This window comes from Clinocottus analis, unplaced genomic scaffold (assembly GCF_023055335.1).
Source record: "Clinocottus analis isolate CAN_PGR_092001 unplaced genomic scaffold, fCliAna1.0.p SCAF_9, whole genome shotgun sequence".
Lineage (NCBI taxonomy): Eukaryota > Metazoa > Chordata > Actinopteri > Perciformes > Cottidae > Clinocottus > Clinocottus analis.
Genome location: NW_027176251.1, coordinates 1,632,501 through 1,651,091, shown reverse-complemented (window position 1 = coordinate 1,651,091; position 18,591 = coordinate 1,632,501). Strand labels below are relative to the sequence as shown.

Below are 18,591 nucleotides of genomic sequence, written 5' to 3'. Positions count from 1 at the left end.
GCGGTTCCGTCGCGGTCGGGCCTGGTCGTCCGCAGCCCGTGTGCTAGTTTCACTTCTCTCGCGTTGTTTCGTTCATTAAAAACCGTGCAACATTAGTAACACCCTTTTTTTCCATTTATTTTTCGCGAAGAAAAGAAAGAAAAAAAAGAAAATTCCCCGAAAAAAAACAAAAAATATTTATAATATATATATTTTATATATAATAAAATAAAATTCCAAATAAAACAAAGAAGCCTAAAACTACACAGAAAATAAAGTTTATACCGCCATGACAGCTGCAGTCAGTAAGAGCTGTGTCATGATGATGATCATCATAATAATAATAATAATAATAATAATAATAATAATATCAATTCTCAGAGACAATAGAAACAGAGTCACCAGCACAACTTAACACTGGAAAGTGAGCGAGACTTCTAAACATCGTCATACAGGAGCAGCTGTCTGCAGAGGGGAACGATTGTCTTTGTTTTGGGATGATTGTGTGTTACAGCGCCCCCTGGTGGCGCTCTCAGGAAGGAGGCGGGGCTTCACCACCGACCAACTAAACGCCCGCGAGCCCCATCGCAAAAGACGCCACGTTGTGTGTTTGTTTGTGTGTTTTTTTTTTGTAGCCAAATGTCTGTCGTTTTCTTTTTGTTCTTCGCTCAGAGTGCAACATCTTAACAGTCAAAGAGTTTCACACTCGGGGATTTATGTTCACTCAGAAGAGCAGCGACACTCAGACATGTCAGAAAGAGAAAGATGTGTGTGTGTGTGAGGGGGAGTGTGTGTGTGAGTGTGTGTGTGACAGACGGAGAGAGAGAACGAATATATAAAACCCCCGGAGATGAAAAGCGGAGCGGGTGATGGGAGTGCGTGATGAGCTACGGAGGGGGAGGAGGGTCATTTCAGAGCCGACAGACGCCCCGCTGTCTGGACGGAGTGAAGTACTGTGAGATGAAGAGCGAGTGATGAAGAGGAGGCTTTGGGAGGCGGTCATTAACAGATGAAGACTCGGAAACCTTTCGGCTTAACGAGACCAAACTCTGCCTCCAAAGCTTTTAACGAGCGAGAGGATCAGAGGGCTTTCAGGGGGAAATAATTATATAATTTTATATATATTATTTATTTATTTATTTATTTATTTATTTATTTATTTATTTATTTATTTATATATATATATATATATATATATATATATATATATATATATATATATATATATATATATATATATATATATATATATATATATATATATATATATATATAAAATAAATACATGACTCTTGACCACTATGTTTTTTTAAATCTACCCACTGAAACCCATGTTCATCCTTTTGCCACTTGGTACAAAAAAAGAAATTGGCTTTCTTCACATTTCTTCTACCTTCACGCTCGTTTTCACGTCTGGAATAAATATAAAACTACAGCCAACCAGTGACGGGAAACTTCCATATATAAACACACGGCTTTCATAAAGAGTTATTATAAAAAGGGACATCCTTGGCTCGTCTGTGTTTCTTTTAGAGTTTTGATTGATATGTTTGTGGCAGGAAATACTGCCGTTACTGTACAGACACCGCAGACTACACATCATGAGAGATATGTCACATAAAAAAGACTTTATAGTCATAATAATAACACGTGATTATATCTGCAGCCATTTTTAAAAAAGGTGGGAAAAGCTTTTTAGGGAGTTGATGGTTTAAAAGAACACTGGACTGTTAATTAAAGCCACTAAGTTTATTGTTTAGTTTCTTTAAAATGACGTCGTGATCGATTATCTGACGAGAAGAGGATCTGGCGCCACCCGGTGGTGAGATGACAGATCGCCACCAACTGACACTTTCAGGTGTTTGGTTTGGCCGCTCTGGGCTCCCGTAAGAGACCCAGCTCTGACACACACATCTCACTGTGAAGGAACGAAACAGCTGTTCTTACTTCAGGTGATTATATACGACACACACTTATAATATTATATTCATATTCAGGCCGATGGATCCCTCTAAACGCTGCACACTGCTCCTCCAACGATTACCAACTGTGAGCAGAACGACCACCTTCAAATGTGACGATTCATTCTGTCACCATGAGTCATTTTTGAATAAATTTATATAAATTAAAAAATATATATTTTAGTTGTTTTTTTTTGGAAGTTCCAATCGATCTTAAACTAATTTAATTACTTTTTAAATAAATATTTTTTCTTCTGCTTTCATGTGAACAACATTCTGTTCCATCTACTTCATTTTTACATTAATAATTTTATTAATTTTCATAAGCAGGTGGGTGGTGTGGCCCCGCCCACTCAGGCGTAGCGGAGGGCTCTGATTGGCTGACGTAAAAGTGATGAATACGTTTGATTTGGAGGATTAAATTTAAAAAAAAGTGCAAATATTGATTTGTAACTGCTGAGGTAAGCAGCAGCCGTGTACACCAGTGTGTGTGTGTGTGTGTGTGTGTGTGTTTAGGGGTTAATCAGGTAAAGTGCGCTCCATCCGTGAGTCCGAAACGTCGCTCACTCAAAAACAGTCACCGAGTCACCGCGGCTACCTCTTCCCTTTCCCTGCCTGGACAGCGCCCCCTGTCTGCTCCTTACACTTTATTTACACACATAAATAATATAGATATTTAAAATAAAAAGACGATCCACTGAGAATCAACGCGCTTGCTTTTTTTGTGTGTGTGTGTTTTTCTTCTTCTTTGTCTCTTTGAGGGAAAACCTGCTGAACATATAGTTTCTATATACAGTCCCTGTCGCTGCTCTTTGCTACCGCCGAAAGCCTTTAAATATATATATTTATATACTTGTATAAGATCTATTTGTTTTAAACGCCTCATCCTGACACACAGAAAGCCACAAAGGTTACGGATCGCTTATCTACAGCCGCCTGCTCTCACGCACACACGCACACACACACACACACACACACACACACACACACACACCAGGAGCTCCACGAAAATAATTTCAGTTGAGTGCTTTGCAGGAGAGAGTGTGTGTGAGAGGGAGAGAGTGTGTGTGAGAGAGCGTGTTTGCAGGATGAAATTGAGAGTGAACATTTGTCCAAATCACTTTGATTAAAAAACGACCAGTTGAGGTAACAAACCGCACACACACACAAACCACACGCACACACACACACACACACACACACCTTTCTTGAGCATCTGCAGTCAGTTGCAGCTCGTCCCTGATTCAAAGAAAAGTCTTTTTCGTTTTCTCTGGCGCCGAAATATCTGGCTCCTGGTTGTTGCAGCTCGTCCGCCTGGTCTGGATTACAGGAACAGACCGGTGGGTACGGGGGGGGGGGGGGGGTTGGGGGCTCGTTGACGAGTTCCTCTTTTAGTGTCTTCATATTCAGAACCGACGAATCCCCCCAAAAAAACCCTCTAAAGATCGACAGTCGAGGACAAAAGAACAAAAACTCCACGCTTTAAAAGAAGGAGGATGGAGAGCTTCGCGGTGCGTTCAAAGACTCACGCGGTGCCGCCGACTCCATGTGCAGTGCAGTTTACAGACGGTGAGGACAACGCCAGCCGCTCGCCAAAAAAGCAGGTGCATGCTGGGAAAAACCGAGGCGCGTCGGGCTGCGTGGACGCGCCGGGCGACAAAAGGTCCAAAGTGACGGTTTATTTACGAGCCGCAGATTTAAAAACACTTTCAAATACAGCTGATCACTTGATTTGTAGAATAATCCCTGGTTTGGTGTGTGTGTGTGTGTGTGTGTGTGTGTAACAGTACAGTTTAAATGTGTATGCACAAGTGTGTGTCCACGATGTGTTAGCATGCCTATGTTGTGTGTGTGTGTGTGTGTGTGTGAGGTCAGCGTTGCAGTGTGTGCAGTGGGTCAATGGCGGGTTCATACATATAAATGTGTGTGTGTGTGTGTGTGTGTGTGTGTGCACAAAGAAGGAGACCAGGGGCATCAGGGCTGGTGGGGGTCATGTACACAAGCCACAAGTACACATCCTCTTCCTCCTCCTCCTCTTCCTCCTCAACAGCCACCTCTTTATGTGACCCAGGCGTCCAGCCGCATCCTCTTGACGTTGGTCCCGTCCTGGTCCTGGGGCTCGGCCGACGAGGGCCTCAGCAGGACCATGGCGGGCTGCGGGCCGCCCCCGGCCTGGTGGAGGAAGTCCGGAGCCCCGCCCCCGCGCCCCTGGTCGTCCCGGTCGCTGCCCTCGTACGAGCTGCCGTTGCTGCTGAGGCTGTCGACCGGCGAGCGGCCCTGACCGCCTCCTCCTCCTCCTCCTCCTCCCGCCTCCAGGCGAAGGGCCCCGGGGTAGGCCACCGACACCAGACCCTGTCCTTGCACCTGGACCTGGATCTGGTTCTGGCCCCCTCCGCCCCCTATGGCGCCACCGCCGCAGGTGGAGCCGGGGGTGCTGCGGTCGCGGTTGGGCGAGACGGGCTCGGACTTGATGTTGATGTTGGGGTTGGTGTTGACTGTCAGAGCGCCTTGAGATATCTGACCCATCGGCCTGAAAGATGGAGAGAGAGAGAGGGAAGGACAACGTGGTTACGGCGCTGGACTGTCCTTGAACGCCACACGTGAGCGGGGACAACGGAATAAAAGTCGAGGAATGGTGGCTGTCAAAGTGAAAGTATCTTAAACGTTTACGAAGATAAAGGCCTTTAAACACTGGGGGAGAGGGTGGAGGGGGGAGTATTGTCATTAATATTATATGTCTCCGGCTTTTATTTTGAAAGGCACAACTTAAACCGTGGTTGGTTGATGCGAAAAATATGTTAATTTTAAAAGTATTTCTGACAAAAACAGTAATATATATATATATATATATATATATATATATATACATATATACACACACACACACACACACACACACACACACCGTAAAAGTCTGGTTATGAGCCGCTACTTCCTTCGGTGGTTGTCCCTGCTAGCTACCCACTGAAGCCAGCTAGCTGCTGCCGCTAGCTCCCCGGTAGCGCTGCCGCTACTGCCCGCGTCCCCGCTGCTCAAGTCGGGCGTCGAGTTAGGGCTGGTCCCGCTTCCTTAGGTGGTTGTCGGGAAGCTAGCGTGGACCAAAGGTAGTAGCGGCTGATAACCCAATTTTTACGGAAGAAACAGAAACTCGCCCTGTGTGTAAAGGCCTTGAGGTTGCGTCGCTTTCCAAAAACAAAAGACCCGGGACATTCTGCTGCGATGCTACGAATTCCAGCACAAGGAACAAAGGACACGGGGAACACACAGGACTACATTTGAAGCGCAGTCCAGAAGCCATGCCATGCAGCTTGAACACATTGACTTCTATACAACCAGAGGAGTCGCCCCCTGCTGGTCAGGAGAGAGAATGCTGCAACCCTAACCCTCCTGAGCTTCAGGAGGCCAAGAAAGCGTACGTCTCCGGCAGCACCTCTCTACCTGCCTCTCCTCCTCCTCCTCCTCCTCCTCCTCCTCCTCCTCCTCCTGGCTGAGTCTAACCTGTCACCGCGGCTGACACCGCGGTGATGACGCTGCACTGTGGCTCGCTCGTTTGACGGCGTGTCGACAGCTTTTTTTTTTGTTGGGGGGGATCGTGCTCTTTCCCTCTCTCCCTCTGGCTCGACGCGGTCGATTCTGCATTTGAACCTCCCAATTACAGCGTCCTCTCGGCCCTCGGGTGAGTTCCTATACGTCATGTCATGAGCCGTCTGCAGCGCCGAGTCTCTAATGTTCCCTCAATTACTGTAAGGACCGAGAGGCGGAGTTTAAGACAGCGCTGCTCCAGGCGACCTGAGACGTGTCTCGCTCCAATTCTCTCTCTCTCTCTCTCTCTCACACACACACACACACACACACACAAACACACACACGCACGCATATATATGCACACACACACGCACACACACACACACACGGCTCAGGTAGATGGATGGCGGTGCCACAGGAGCGCCGTTGCTATGGCGAGAAAACGGCGGAGTCAGCGGGCCGGTGACAGTGATGAAGGTGATGAAGATGAGAGCGGCAGGCTAACCGTCCGCGCGCTAACAACACACAGCGAGCACAGCCAGAAGCACACACACACGTGGTTTCAGCGCAGTGTGAGGCGATACAGCCGTGTTGTTTTCCCACAATGCTTTGCTTCCCCCTCGAGGACCAACACGCCTCCGCTCTGACGTCACGGTGAAGTCAGGCACATGAACGCACGCAGTTTGGTACTGAAAGTGACGAATGACAGCGTCTAAGTGTGGACTGCAGACTGCAATAAGTAAGAAGGATTAAAGAAAGTAGCCTTCTAGTAGCAAGAAAGTAGCCCTTTAGTAGCACGCTAGTAGCCCTTTAGTAGCACGCTAGTAGCCCTTTAGTAGCACGCTAGTAGCCCTTTAGTAGCACCCTAGTAGCCCTTTAGTAGCACCGTAGTAGCCCTTTAGTAGCACGCCAGTAGTCCTTTACTAGCCCTTCAGTAGCACCCTAGTAGCCCTTTATTAACACCCTAGCAGTCCTTTAGTAGCACCCTAGTAGTCCTTTAGTAGCCCTTTAGTAGCACCCTAGTAGTCCTTCAGTAGCACCCTAGTAGTCCTTTAGTAGTCCTTCAGTAGCACACTAGTAGTCCTTCAGTAGCACCCTAGTAGCACCCTAGTAGCCCTTTAGTAGCACCCTAGTACCCTTACTGATATCACTTTGTAGTTTAACTTTATTGAAGAAATTGTACGTTCTTGATTCTTCTTCTGAGTTTGTCCTCCTGGTTGAATGCACTTATTGTAAGTCCCTCTCCAGCCCATGTTTAGCAGGGCGGGGTAGGTGTATCATGGGAAATGTAGGATTCAGACCCCATGCTAAGACATCTCAGCCTCTTAACAATCATAAAGGACAGTTCACCTCAACGGAAACAAAAATCTAAAATACACACGTTCTGCTCTTTATATTTCCATCTGTTGCATCCTCTTACTAATTGCTTTAGCCCCGCCCCCACTAGCAATTCTTCATGATTTGATTGGTCAACATCTCTTCATTTCAGTAGCAAACTGCAGTTCACGGTTGCCCCCCTGGGAGCAGCAGCAGGCATTTTGGAAGCAGCAGCGTTAAGGAGCTGTGGCTGAAGTAGAGAGTACAGTACCAGCAGAGGCCGTCCTCCCTGCCAAAGAGCAAGTTGGACTGAGAGGCCAAGCTGTGGAGGGAGGGAGGGAGGGGAAGAAGAGACAAGCAAGTTTTAAAAAATATAAAAATGGCCACAACAGCAGCAGGGAAACTGGTCGTGGTGGTCGGTCCAGACACGGAGGAGGAAGAGTAGGAGGAAGAAGAGGGAATGTAAAAAGAAAAAAAGCTCCGCAGCTGCTTCGTGGTGTTAGAGGCGGCGCTTCAACGTCTCATTAATCCTGACAGTCAGCGTTAATAAAGGTGAAATGAGGAATCGTCATTAGAAGGAACACATTCTCAAACGGCGCATTAGACACACAGGTGCTGATGTCAGGGGATGGAACGATGACATCGTCTGCAGACAGCAGCATTTAACCACGACGGACTCCTCCCCTCGGCTCCCTCTGAAGGCTTTTACACTTATATAGTATACACTGACACAGTATACACCTATATAGTACACACCTATATAATGTACACTATATAAGTGTAAACATATATAATATAAACCTATATAGTATACACCTATATAGTGTACACTATATAAGTGTAAACATATATAATATACACATTTACAGTATACACCTATATAGTATACACTTATATAGTGTTCAACTACACAGTATAGACCTATATACTGTACACTATATAAGTGTACACTTAAATTATATACACCTTTATCGTATATACCTATATAGTGTACACTTAAGTCGTATACACTTATATAGGTATATAAACTAAGTAGTATAGACAATGTCTGGTGCTAAATAAAACTATTGTCTTCCAGAGAGAGACAGAAAAAGAGACAGACAGAGAGAGAGAGAGAGAGAGAGAGAGAGAAAGACAGACAGACAGACAGACAGACAGACAGACAGAGAGAGAGACGGAGAGAGAGAGAGAGACAGAGAGAGAGACGGAGAGAGAGAGATGAGAATGTGTTTTCGTGAAAAGAAACAAGAAGGTGAGAATAGCCGGAGGAAGACAAACACATGCAAACGATCCCTCACGCCGCCCACAGAACCACAACTGCACACAGAACAACCGCTACAACAACAACAACAACAACAACAACAACAACAACCATGACGCACAAGCAGACAACGACCCGACCCGCGGCTCCGTTTACGTCCTGAACAGAGACGACAACCAACGACCCAACGACAGGAAACCAGCTGAGCCGCAGCCGGGGCATTAACATTTAGATTGGGGCGTGTGTGTGTGTGTGTGTGTGTGAGTGAGTGTGTGTGTGTGTGAGAGAGAGAGAGTGTGAGTATGTGTGTGAGAGTGTGAGTGTGTGGGGGAGGGTCAACAGGTGGACGCCACATTAAACGGAATCTGACAACAGGAAATGAGAGTTAGAGGACTGATTAAAAAAGGGGGCGGGTTCTCGTGGTGAGTTAAAGTGTGCACGACAGCGTCGGACAAAGCTCAACGCCGCTCTCTCTCTTCTGATTGGAGGAGAGCGTCTGGGCTGCAGAAGCGTCTCGAAGCTGCGGATCAACTTTCAGTACTGCTTATTCTCTCATTATGGATTATTGTGCCATATGATTTTCGAGAAGTCGCAGATATTTTAGGGCTCAATCTTTGGCCCGTATATGTCTAATCTACATTATGAACACACGTATAACAGGTAATACCTGCTAATTATAAAAGCTTAATAACAGTTATAAGCACTCTGCCTTACGACAAGTATTTCATAAAGACTTCAAAGATCAATGATTATAATACTTTGAAATATGTTATAATCTTTTCCTATTGCGTCATACAACACATTATATTTAAACTTTTTTACTTTGCAAAAACAAAAAAGTCATAATTACATTAATACTAATAACTACAAAAATATGTATTACATCATTACCAGATTATTTTCTCCTTATAGAAGAAAAAAAAGCGAAAGTGTTGATCACAAGTTTCCAGGGCCGACGGTGTGTGTGTGTGTGTGTGTGTGTGTGTTAACTCCATGCCCTCTGGAGTTGCAGCTGCTGTGTACAATAACAAACGAGCCGTTATCATATTTTCACGGACATTTTTCAACTCGTCAGACGCAGAAACCTCAAGAGTCTCACCGCTGACAGCCGGGATCACTTCAAGTGCCTTCATCCTTTTGAACGCTTCACTTCACGCTTCAGTTCACGCTTCAACTACAAGGTTCATACACATTCTGACCAATGGACTTCCATTTAAACCAAATTTCCATGACTTTAACTAAATTTTTATGACTTTAAACCAAATTTCCATAACTTTTAACCAAATTTCCGTGACTTTTAACCAAATTTTCATGACTTTTAACCAAATTTTCATATTCATTATTTCAAACTCAGCATGAATAAACTCATGAGCACATAAATATAACACATTTACAGGACATTTACTACACTTTTTGGGATTTTATATTTTCTGAGGACTTTTCCAGGCCTGAAAAATACCCATTAAAAAAATTCCATGATTTCTCCAGGTTCTCAATGAGCGTATGAACCCAGCGTCTAAAAGTCTGAGGAGTGAAACCTGAACGCAGAGCGGCGCTCCGGGCCCGAGGAGGCGCTTTCGTCGGATAAGCCGCCGCCCGCTTTTGTTTTCGCGACACTTCCGACGAGCGTCAGATCTTTAGCGCGGAGACGGAGACGCACAGGGGGAAGCAACGACAGGCGTCACATTCAACACACAAATGGAGAGAGAGAGAGGAAAGTGGTGTGTCTGCGTGGATTCTGTCGTTTCTTTTTGGGCTCTCGAGACGAGCAGCCCGACAGGTAAAAGAGGCGCCGCGGCGCTAGACGCCATCGTGTCATTCACCTCAGGTTAGCAGCAAAATTGGAGATGCAGTTAACCATCTCCGCATTCTGTTTCTCTGCACCCCACATGCTGTGGAGACAAAGGGGGGATGGAGGGGGGGAGGGAGGGGAGGGAGGACAAAACAAGAGGCTGTTACAAGCTGCTCCTCACCCTCAGGCCGCTCACACACAGCCTGGTGCGCGCCAACGGCAGGTAGACACAATAATGGAAACACCCAGGGTTCATACACATTTTGACCAATGGATTTCCATGACTTTTAACCACATGTTCATGACTTTTAACCACATGTTCATGACTTTTAACCACATGTTCATGACTTTTAACCACATGTTCATGACTTTTAACCACATGTTCATGACTTTTAACCACATGTTCATGACTTTTAACCACATGTCCATGACTTTTAACCACATGTCCATGACTTTTAACCACATGTTCATGACTTTTAACCACATGTTCATGACTTTTAACCACATGTTCATGACTTTTAACCACATGTTCATGACTTTTAACCACATGTTCATGACTTTTAACCACATGTCCATGACTTTTAACCACATGTCCATGACTTTTAACTAAATTGTATGACTTTTTACCAAATTTTCATGACTTGTAACCAAATTTTATGATTTTTCCATGACTTCACCAAATTTTTGTAATTTTTTAAAATGACTTTTAACCAAATTCCTATGTCATTTAACCAAATTTTCATGACTTTTAATCAAATGTTATGAATTTGAACCAATTTTTGATGATGTTTTTACCAAATTTTAATGACTTTTAACCAGATTTTATGATTTTCCCTTGACTTAACCAAATTTTAAAAAAAAAATTCCTTGACATTTAACCAAATTTTCATGACTTTTAACCAAATTGTTATGACTTTTCAAAAATGTTTGGTAATTTTTCCATGACATTTAACCAAACCGTTTTTAGAATTCCATGACCTTTTCCAGGGTTTTCAATGACCGTAAGAACGGTGACAAACAACCCGTGAGGTCACTTCAACACAGAAACGCCGCTACCAGTGGGTCGGATCAGAAATGATCTGAACTCATCTGCTGTGAAAAAAAAGCGACTTGGGCCGTCTAAAAGAAGAAGAAGCAAAGTGAATATGTCGAAAAATTGTCAGAGGAAATAAAAGTCATGAACACAAAAGGTTGCGTTGATAACGGCGTGGAGCCGACATGTGACCTCGCCCGTCCGCCTTTGGAGCTCAAGTCCTTTTTGTTGTTGTTCCTCGACCAGGACATGACTTTCATTACTTCCTGCTCGTGATTGGCTCAACGCTCAGAGAAGCTCTGAGGATTTGAGAAGCCCCGGTGTTTTCACTTCTTCCATCTGAACTCCATTAGAGTCAGGGGACGCCTGAGGAGCTGTGCACTCTGGGCAAGTATCCCAGCATGCATCCTGCACCAACCAGAGGCTGCTATTGTTCTGGTGGTGCAAAGGGGCCAAAGTTATGGTGTTCAAACGTATTGTTTTATTGTCTTGGGGAACAAAGTCTCAGAATACAAACTAGGGGCGGTCAGGTGGACTAGAGGCGGCTAGAGGCTATCAGGTGGACTAGAGGTGATCAGGAGGACTGGAGGTGGACTAGAAGCAGAGTAGAGGTGGACTAGAGGCAATCAGGAGGACTAGAGGCAGACTAGAAATGGACGAGAGGCGTTCAGTCGGACTAGAGGTGGACTAGAAGCAGACAATCCTCGTCTTGAGAGCTGCCACTCTTTTGAGAACCTGCCCCGGGAGGTTTTCGGGCATGAACATGGAGCTTACCTCCAACGACTTTGTGAACGTCACTATTTTTGAGGACTTTATTTTGCAAGTCCTGCTCTAGTCAAATCTCCTCCGCCGTGATGTCACGCAAACGTCAAACTCCTGCAGGAGTCAGCGCTGCACCCAGATGAAGACAAGCTAGCTTTTCGGTCCTAAAACGAGACGTCACTTCCTTCACTCACTAGTTCAGAGGAAATATCCCGTGTGTCTGACAACAAGGCTAGCAGCCTCGCTAACCAGGAGCTAACTCAGAGTGGGAGTCCGGTGGGAGCCGAGCTGAGCGTGGGTTGGTTGGGGGGGAATGTAGGTCAGCTCACAGATGAATCAACAACAGCTGGGGTGACGCTTCAGCTCCGTGTGGGAGAGGTGCTTCAAGTGATTTATGTGCTGAATCAAAAGATATAAATAAACAACAACTCGGTTGTTTCACGGGGGGTAAAAAAAGGTCAAAGGTCAAAGAGGAAATCCACCTTCGCTTATGAGTTCTGTTAAAATGAAGGAAGAGAAGAAAAAAAAAAGCAGCTTACACCAAGTTACTGAGCGACGCCAAGCTCATCTGCTGTGACTGTTGTTGCTGTTGTTGTTGCTGTTGCTGCTGCTGCTGTTGTTGTTGTTGCTGGGAGACTGCCGGTTGCTGTTGCCAGGCAGCCATGTTGCCAGGCACCAGCCCCGATGGCGAGAACGTCTGGAGCGCCGTGAGATCTGCACTCGTCAGCTGGTACTCTGAGATTAAGGGACGACAGGGAGGAGGAGGAGGGAGGAGGGAGGAAGAGGAGGAGGGGGGTTGTTTTACATCACACAACTTTCTGCTGCATCAATATTAATCAGCACTAATCCATATTAATGGAGAGCTTTGAAGTGGCGTCTCTGCAGAAGCTCTCCCACCATGAACAAAGTGAATATTCATACTGGTTTGTGGCATCACACTGGGAGGCTCACGTCCTTCTACACGACCCGTAAAACATATTCCCTGATATTTCCTCCTCCTTGCGATGCAAAGCGGAGCAGCGCCGCGTCTCACCGGCGGGTAAGGTGTTGTAGGCCGTCTGCATGCCGGAGAAGGGCGCTAGGAGACTGGGCGTTGCCACGGAGACCACCGGCGTGGTGAGCGACTGCACCGCCTGGGAGCCGCCGAGCCGCTGAGCAGTCTGGGAAAAAAAGATGGAGAGAGAGAGGACGAGGGGGAACGTTTGAGAACGCAGCTTTAACACATGAAGAGTAGACTTCTATACAACCAGAGGAGTCGCCCCCTGGTGGTCAGGAGAGAGAACGCAGCTTTAACACATGAAGTATAGACTTCTATACAACCAGAGGAGTTGCCCCCTGGTGGTCAGGAGAGAGAACGCAGCTTTAACACATGAAGTATAGACTTCTATACAACCAGAGGAGTTGCCCCCTGGTGGTCAGGAGAGAGAACGCAGCTTTAACACATGAAGTATAGACTTCTATACAACCAGAGGAGTCGCCCTTGTGTGTCGGAAAACACTCCAGATACCTGAATTACACGAGTAAGTGCAATGAAAAAGTGAGTTTTTCATGATCCATTTTGAGGACTTTAGATTTAGATATAAAGATGTATAAAGTCTGTACAAGTCTCCAGTCTTTTACAAAGTCTTTCTCTCTCTTTTGGGTCTCGTGTCGTGAGAAGAAATCCTGCTCTGGTTTTCACAACAAATCACGTCCCTTTATTTAAATCTCCTTATATGGTCAGAGAGAGAGAGAGGGAGTTCACGGCTGATGACTTCATCCATTTTCAACGGCAATAATGATAATGGTTAGCATGTGCTTCCCACTGAACACTGTACAGCCGGGCGACTGCAGAGGCCCTGTGATGTGACAGAGATATTTAATAACTACTTTGATTTAACTCTGGAGAAACACAGCTTGTTCTAGTGAAGTGAACTCTGAGAATCCTGCGATTTGATTGGACACGAATGAACTCTCAGCCCTTCTGACACATGTTAGGTTTTACTGGCAGACGAAATAAAAACTATGTTTAATAAACTACTTTTAATAAGCTACTTGTAACAAACCCCTCCTGACACCGTGATGTGAGAGATCCCAAAGCGCCTCGCTTCCCTCCGAGGCGTTTAACTTTTCGGTGACACTTTAACATCCGAGCGCGAGATGAGAGGCGTCTCTCGCAATCTCGGAGAAGAAAAAAAGGTGCCGTTGGCACGGCAACGCTGTCACCAGTTGGGGTGTGTGTGTGTGTGTGTGTGTGTGTGAAGGGGGGGGGCGTGTTGTGCGGCGTCGCGGTGGGACAACGTTGTGTTGTGAGAGGCACCGCTGAGCCGAGAGAGTCATGCCGACAGGAAACACATGCATTCAACAAGGCCGACGGCAGAGGAGAGCCATGAGCGGGCAAGAGTGTGTGTGTGTACACGTGTGTGTGTGTGTGTAAATGTGAGTGCAGAATAATGCAAGGAGTGAATTCACAATGTGAGGTGTGTGTTTTTTTATGAGGCGTGTGTGTTAATGCAGAGAAATATGCATGACCACACGTCAGCATGTGTGTGTGTGTGTGTGTATATGTGTGTGTGAATGGATGTGTGTGTGTGTATGTGAGTACGTGTGTGGAGAGGTATGCGAGAAATAAATTCACAACGTGAGAGTGTGTGTTTTGTTATGGAAAATATGCACGTCACCGAGCGCGTATGTATGTGTGTGTATGTGTGTGTGTGTGTGTGTGTGTGTGTGTCAACATGTCCGTCTGGGTTCCAGCTTGGTGACTTTGTGTGATCTCTCTTCAGTTTGATCCCCGAAGCTTCGACACTCGAGGACGACACCAAACATGCACATGCTGAGAGTCAGCTGGTCGCTCCGGTTCCTTCAATATTCCACATTCAATATTCCATATTCAATATTCCACATTCAATATTCCACATTCAATATTCCATATTCAATATTCCCTGCACAGACTGTTTAAGCTCCACATCGCATCGGCAGAATATCAAAGCGCTAACGTTTTGGTGCTCTGCTAATTAAAAAGAAGAATGAAAAATTAACAATTTTTTAATGTTTTCCGTCACAAAATGACACATTTTAGGGCCATACTATCACTTCACACTCATGCCTTATGACAATGGAGCCTCATTATACAGAGATCTGAGATTGTTCTGCAATTTTTAATGTACAACACATCAGTTTTAATCTGGTGTGCAAGTGACTTTAAAAAGGGGGATTTAAAAATGCTGTAAAATTGAGAAAATTAACTCAGAGGGTTAAAAAGACAGAAAGACAGACTCAACGTTTATGCTAAGCTAAGCTAGCCGGCTGCCCGTTGCAGCTTCGTACATCGCCACAGAAACGTGAGAGGGGTGTCGATCTTCAGAGCTCACTTCCTGTTTTAAGTTGTTAAGTCTAAGAGTGATAAAGTAATGCGACATCCTCCTGGTTGAAGCACCGTTAATAAGTGTGTGTTTCCGCATTAATTGAGTACTTTTAATGAAGAGGAATTTAGTATTCATAAGTCTAATAATCGTTCTGGGAGTTCACCGGGTAGAAACTCCTCGTGAAGTTCAAGCCGAGCCTCAAGTCCCCGTGAACCCTGAACGCTACGAATCAAAAAACATCCTGCAGGGAACCGGAGCGACCAGCTGATTGGTTGAGACCGGACGTCTTCAAAAAGCAGCGGGTCGACCCCGACGGGACGCCGCCGCCGCGGTCACACTCATGCTGGTGAGATCACACAGGGACACCACAAGAGTCCAGAAGTCTATTCACCTCACTCACCAACTCCAGCTCTTCCTCTGTCTGCTCGGGAGGAGGAGGAGGAAGGAAGGAAGGAAGGAAGGAAGGAAGGAAAGAAGGAGGGAGTAAAAGACAGAGGACGGTTATGTTTCTGCAACAACTAACTGCAGCGAAGATATGAAGAAACATTGAAAGAAACTTCATCTAAAGTCGATGTGGCGAGTCACTACGAGGAGGAGGAAGATGGAGAGAAGACTGAAGGAGGATCCAGATGTTGGGAACAACAGGAATGGAGGATATATTAGCATTAATGGGGACGTCGAGAAATATATAAAAAAAAACAACCCCACGATTTGCCATCATATACTTTTAATTCAACCCTGGTTGGCTCGAACTGGCGACCAATAAAAACGCTTGAATTGTTTGTAATTTACGTTCAGCTCCGCCCACATGACGGGTTTTTTTTTTGCCGCCGTAGTCGCTCACCAGCTGCATGAGGCTCTTGCCGCTCTGCGAGGTGATGACCCTCAGGTCCGGCTTGCGGCTGTTGGACATCGGCGGCGGCGGCGGCGGGGACTTCGCCGGCACGACTTTCCCCAGGCTGCTGCCGTTGGAGACGGAGAGGAGGCCCGGGGACGCCCTGGCGCTGATGTAGCCGTTAGCTAGAGAGATACAAACACAGCCGCAGCATTAGCTTCTACTGTCCATGTGTGTGTGTGTGTGTGTGTGTGTGTGTGTGTGATGTAGCCGATAGCTATAGAGACACAAACAGAGCTTTAGCTTCTACTGTCCACACTGTGTGTGTGTCTGCCTGCGTGTGTTTATTCATGTGAGGCCAAAAGTCATGTGACCATAAACTGACTGATGAACAGAAAGAGAGGAGAGAAGAAGAGAAGAAAGGATGAGAGGAGAGGAGAAGAGAGAAAGAAGAGAGGAGGAGAGAAGGGGATAGAACAGGAGGGGAGAAGAGGAGCGTTAGTATCTTTTACAGTGTTCAGGACTTTAACAGTAAAGCTGTAGCATGTTTTACAGTGTAGTACTTTTCTCACGGTCACATTCCTCATCACAGTGCAACGCGAAACAACTGCTTTGAAGGAATATTACGCAACGTTACACTCTTTTAATCCTATTATCCCATCATATTTATGTATTTTATACAATAATGTAAAAATGTAAATAAAAGTCTGACAGTGTGCTGCGAGGACCAAGAGCTCAACAGTCAAAGTGCGTACGAGAGGGACTTTCCCAGCACACACACACACACACACAGGACTCAGGCTGTGTGTGTGTGTGTGTGTGTGTGTGTGCGCGCGCATGTGTGTGTAGATAGCAGTTCTCCGTGACGCCACCTCCAGACGACAGCGGCATGTGACTCTGCTTCATCTCAGTCACACACAGACGCTCACGCGCACACGCACACACACACACACACACACACACACGCTCACTTGCGCGCGCACACACACACACAAGCAGAGGAAGTGAGGCGAGGAAGGAAAGACGTTTGAGAGACAGAAGGGAGGAGAGACAGAAGAGAGGAATAAATGAGGAAAGGAAAGATACAAAGAGGAAGTAAAGAGGAAATGTGACGAGTTCATTTGAAGTTTATCGTCTGGTTTCCCTTCACAGTAAACAAAACAAACTATATTATGGTCTGTTTTTGGTAAAAGATGAAGGAAGAGAGACTTTATGTTTGAAGGTTGGAGGAGAACAGCGATACATTGTGACATAAAGTGATGAAGTGCAACTGTTCTGTTTATCTTTTTTACATTATTGTCACTTTGCATATGAGATACATACACATGTGTTACATCAAACATCACAGAACAATCTCAGCTGTCTGTAAAATGAGGCACCATTGTCATAATGCACAAGTATAAAGTAATAATAATATCCTAAAGGTGAAAAATTTAAGCTCGATTTTGTAAATTCTTCATATCTCTTGTGGATGTTACTCATGGTTTGGTGATGAAAGTTGATTTACCAAAGTCCTTATGTTGACAAAACCAGTTGAATATATGAATAAAATGGTAGATACAATGTAGTATTGTGGGAATGACTTCATATAGATCAAGCTTCATGGAGGAGCACACCTCTAAAATAACTAAATATCGGCTTAACTTCTATATTAAAGTATCTGTAGCATTTCATTGTTTTAAGTAAAACCTCGAAGAAATAACATTCAGCTTAACCACGAAAAATAAAGAGAAGGGAAGTTAGTTTTCATTCCAACTTTGTTAAATCTCCTCTATGCATCTTGTTGAAGCGTGAGGCGGCTGTATCATAATACTGTTTATGTGTGTGTGTGTGTGTGTGTGTGTGTGTGTGTGTGTGTATATGTGTGTGTTGTTTACACTTAGTGTGTTGCATGAAAACACTCCAACCCAGAGAGTGAGTCACAGAGACACGCAGATGCCTCCGTGGCTTTATTTACGTACACCGACTGTTTGTATGCACCTTTAGAGAGTGTGTGTGTGTGTGTGTGTGTGTTAGATGTCTCTGATTACGCGAGGCCGGGCGTGTGAATGTGTGGAATGGCGGGTGACGTCAATGGTGACATTCCCGGAGCCCTGAGTCCCGGGACAACAGCTGAGAACGACAGATCCAAGAGAGGAGGAAGAGGAGGAGGAGGAGGAGGAGGAGGAAGAGGAGGTGGGCAGCAGAGAAAAGGAGACGATAGGAGGCAAAAGTTGAAAAAAAACGTGGAGGAGTTTAGGAATAAGAGATGGAGGGGAGGATGAAAGAAGAGAGCTGAAAGGGAACAGCAGGAATAAAGTGAGAGAGGAGAAAGAGTGAAAGGGCGAAGGAAAAGGAGAGAGGAGGAGGCAGAGAGGGAAGATAAAGGAGACGGAGGAGGGGATCCGATCACCTGAGCCGCCTTCTGGGAAGCAGAGGTTTCGTGTTTCGACACACGGATCCCGACAGGAACGCTCGATATCTACTCGACTGTCGCCTCCATCACGGAAACTCAGGATGGAAACGGAGTCCGGAGGAGCCGTCAACGAGGAGACGCAAACACACGACCTGCACTGTCCTCTGGTTGTATAGAAGCCTACGCTCCATGTGTTAAAGCTACATTCTCTCTCCTGACCACCAGGGGGCGACCCCCCAATTTCAGCCACAGAATTAAAAAACATGATTAAATTACATTTTTCCAGAAAGCTGGGAATCACAAAAACAATCAAAACGCACGTTATCTTTACATTTCCGTCACGGTTGTAATATTCCAGATAATTGCTACAGATCACAACGCAGT

General features: G+C 45.6%; 1 protein-coding gene across 9 annotated transcripts in view; it reads right to left on the bottom strand.

Annotated features, from left to right (window-relative positions):
• Positions 1–3,312: 3,312 nt before the first annotated feature.
• mef2d (myocyte enhancer factor 2d) overlaps positions 3,313–18,591 on the bottom strand; it is a 66,281-nt gene continuing 51,002 nt past the window's right edge. For 3 of the 9 annotated variants that reach the window (XM_068568990.1, XM_068568993.1, XM_068568992.1), the window contains exons 7-13: positions 15,822–15,997; positions 15,369–15,398; positions 12,664–12,790; positions 12,170–12,365; positions 9,867–9,935; positions 7,054–7,104; positions 3,313–4,470 (exon numbers count right to left, since the gene is read on the bottom strand). In XM_068568990.1, the coding sequence (XP_068425091.1) occupies positions 3,999–4,470; positions 7,054–7,104; positions 9,867–9,935; positions 12,170–12,365; positions 12,664–12,790; positions 15,369–15,398; positions 15,822–15,997 (1,121 nt within the window). In that variant the 3' untranslated portion in view covers positions 3,313–3,998. The remainder of the gene's footprint in view (positions 4,471–7,053; positions 7,105–9,866; positions 9,936–12,169; positions 12,366–12,663; positions 12,791–15,368; positions 15,399–15,821; positions 15,998–18,591) is intronic. The other 6 variants (XM_068568994.1, XM_068568996.1, XM_068568997.1 and 3 more) reach the window with 6 other exon arrangements.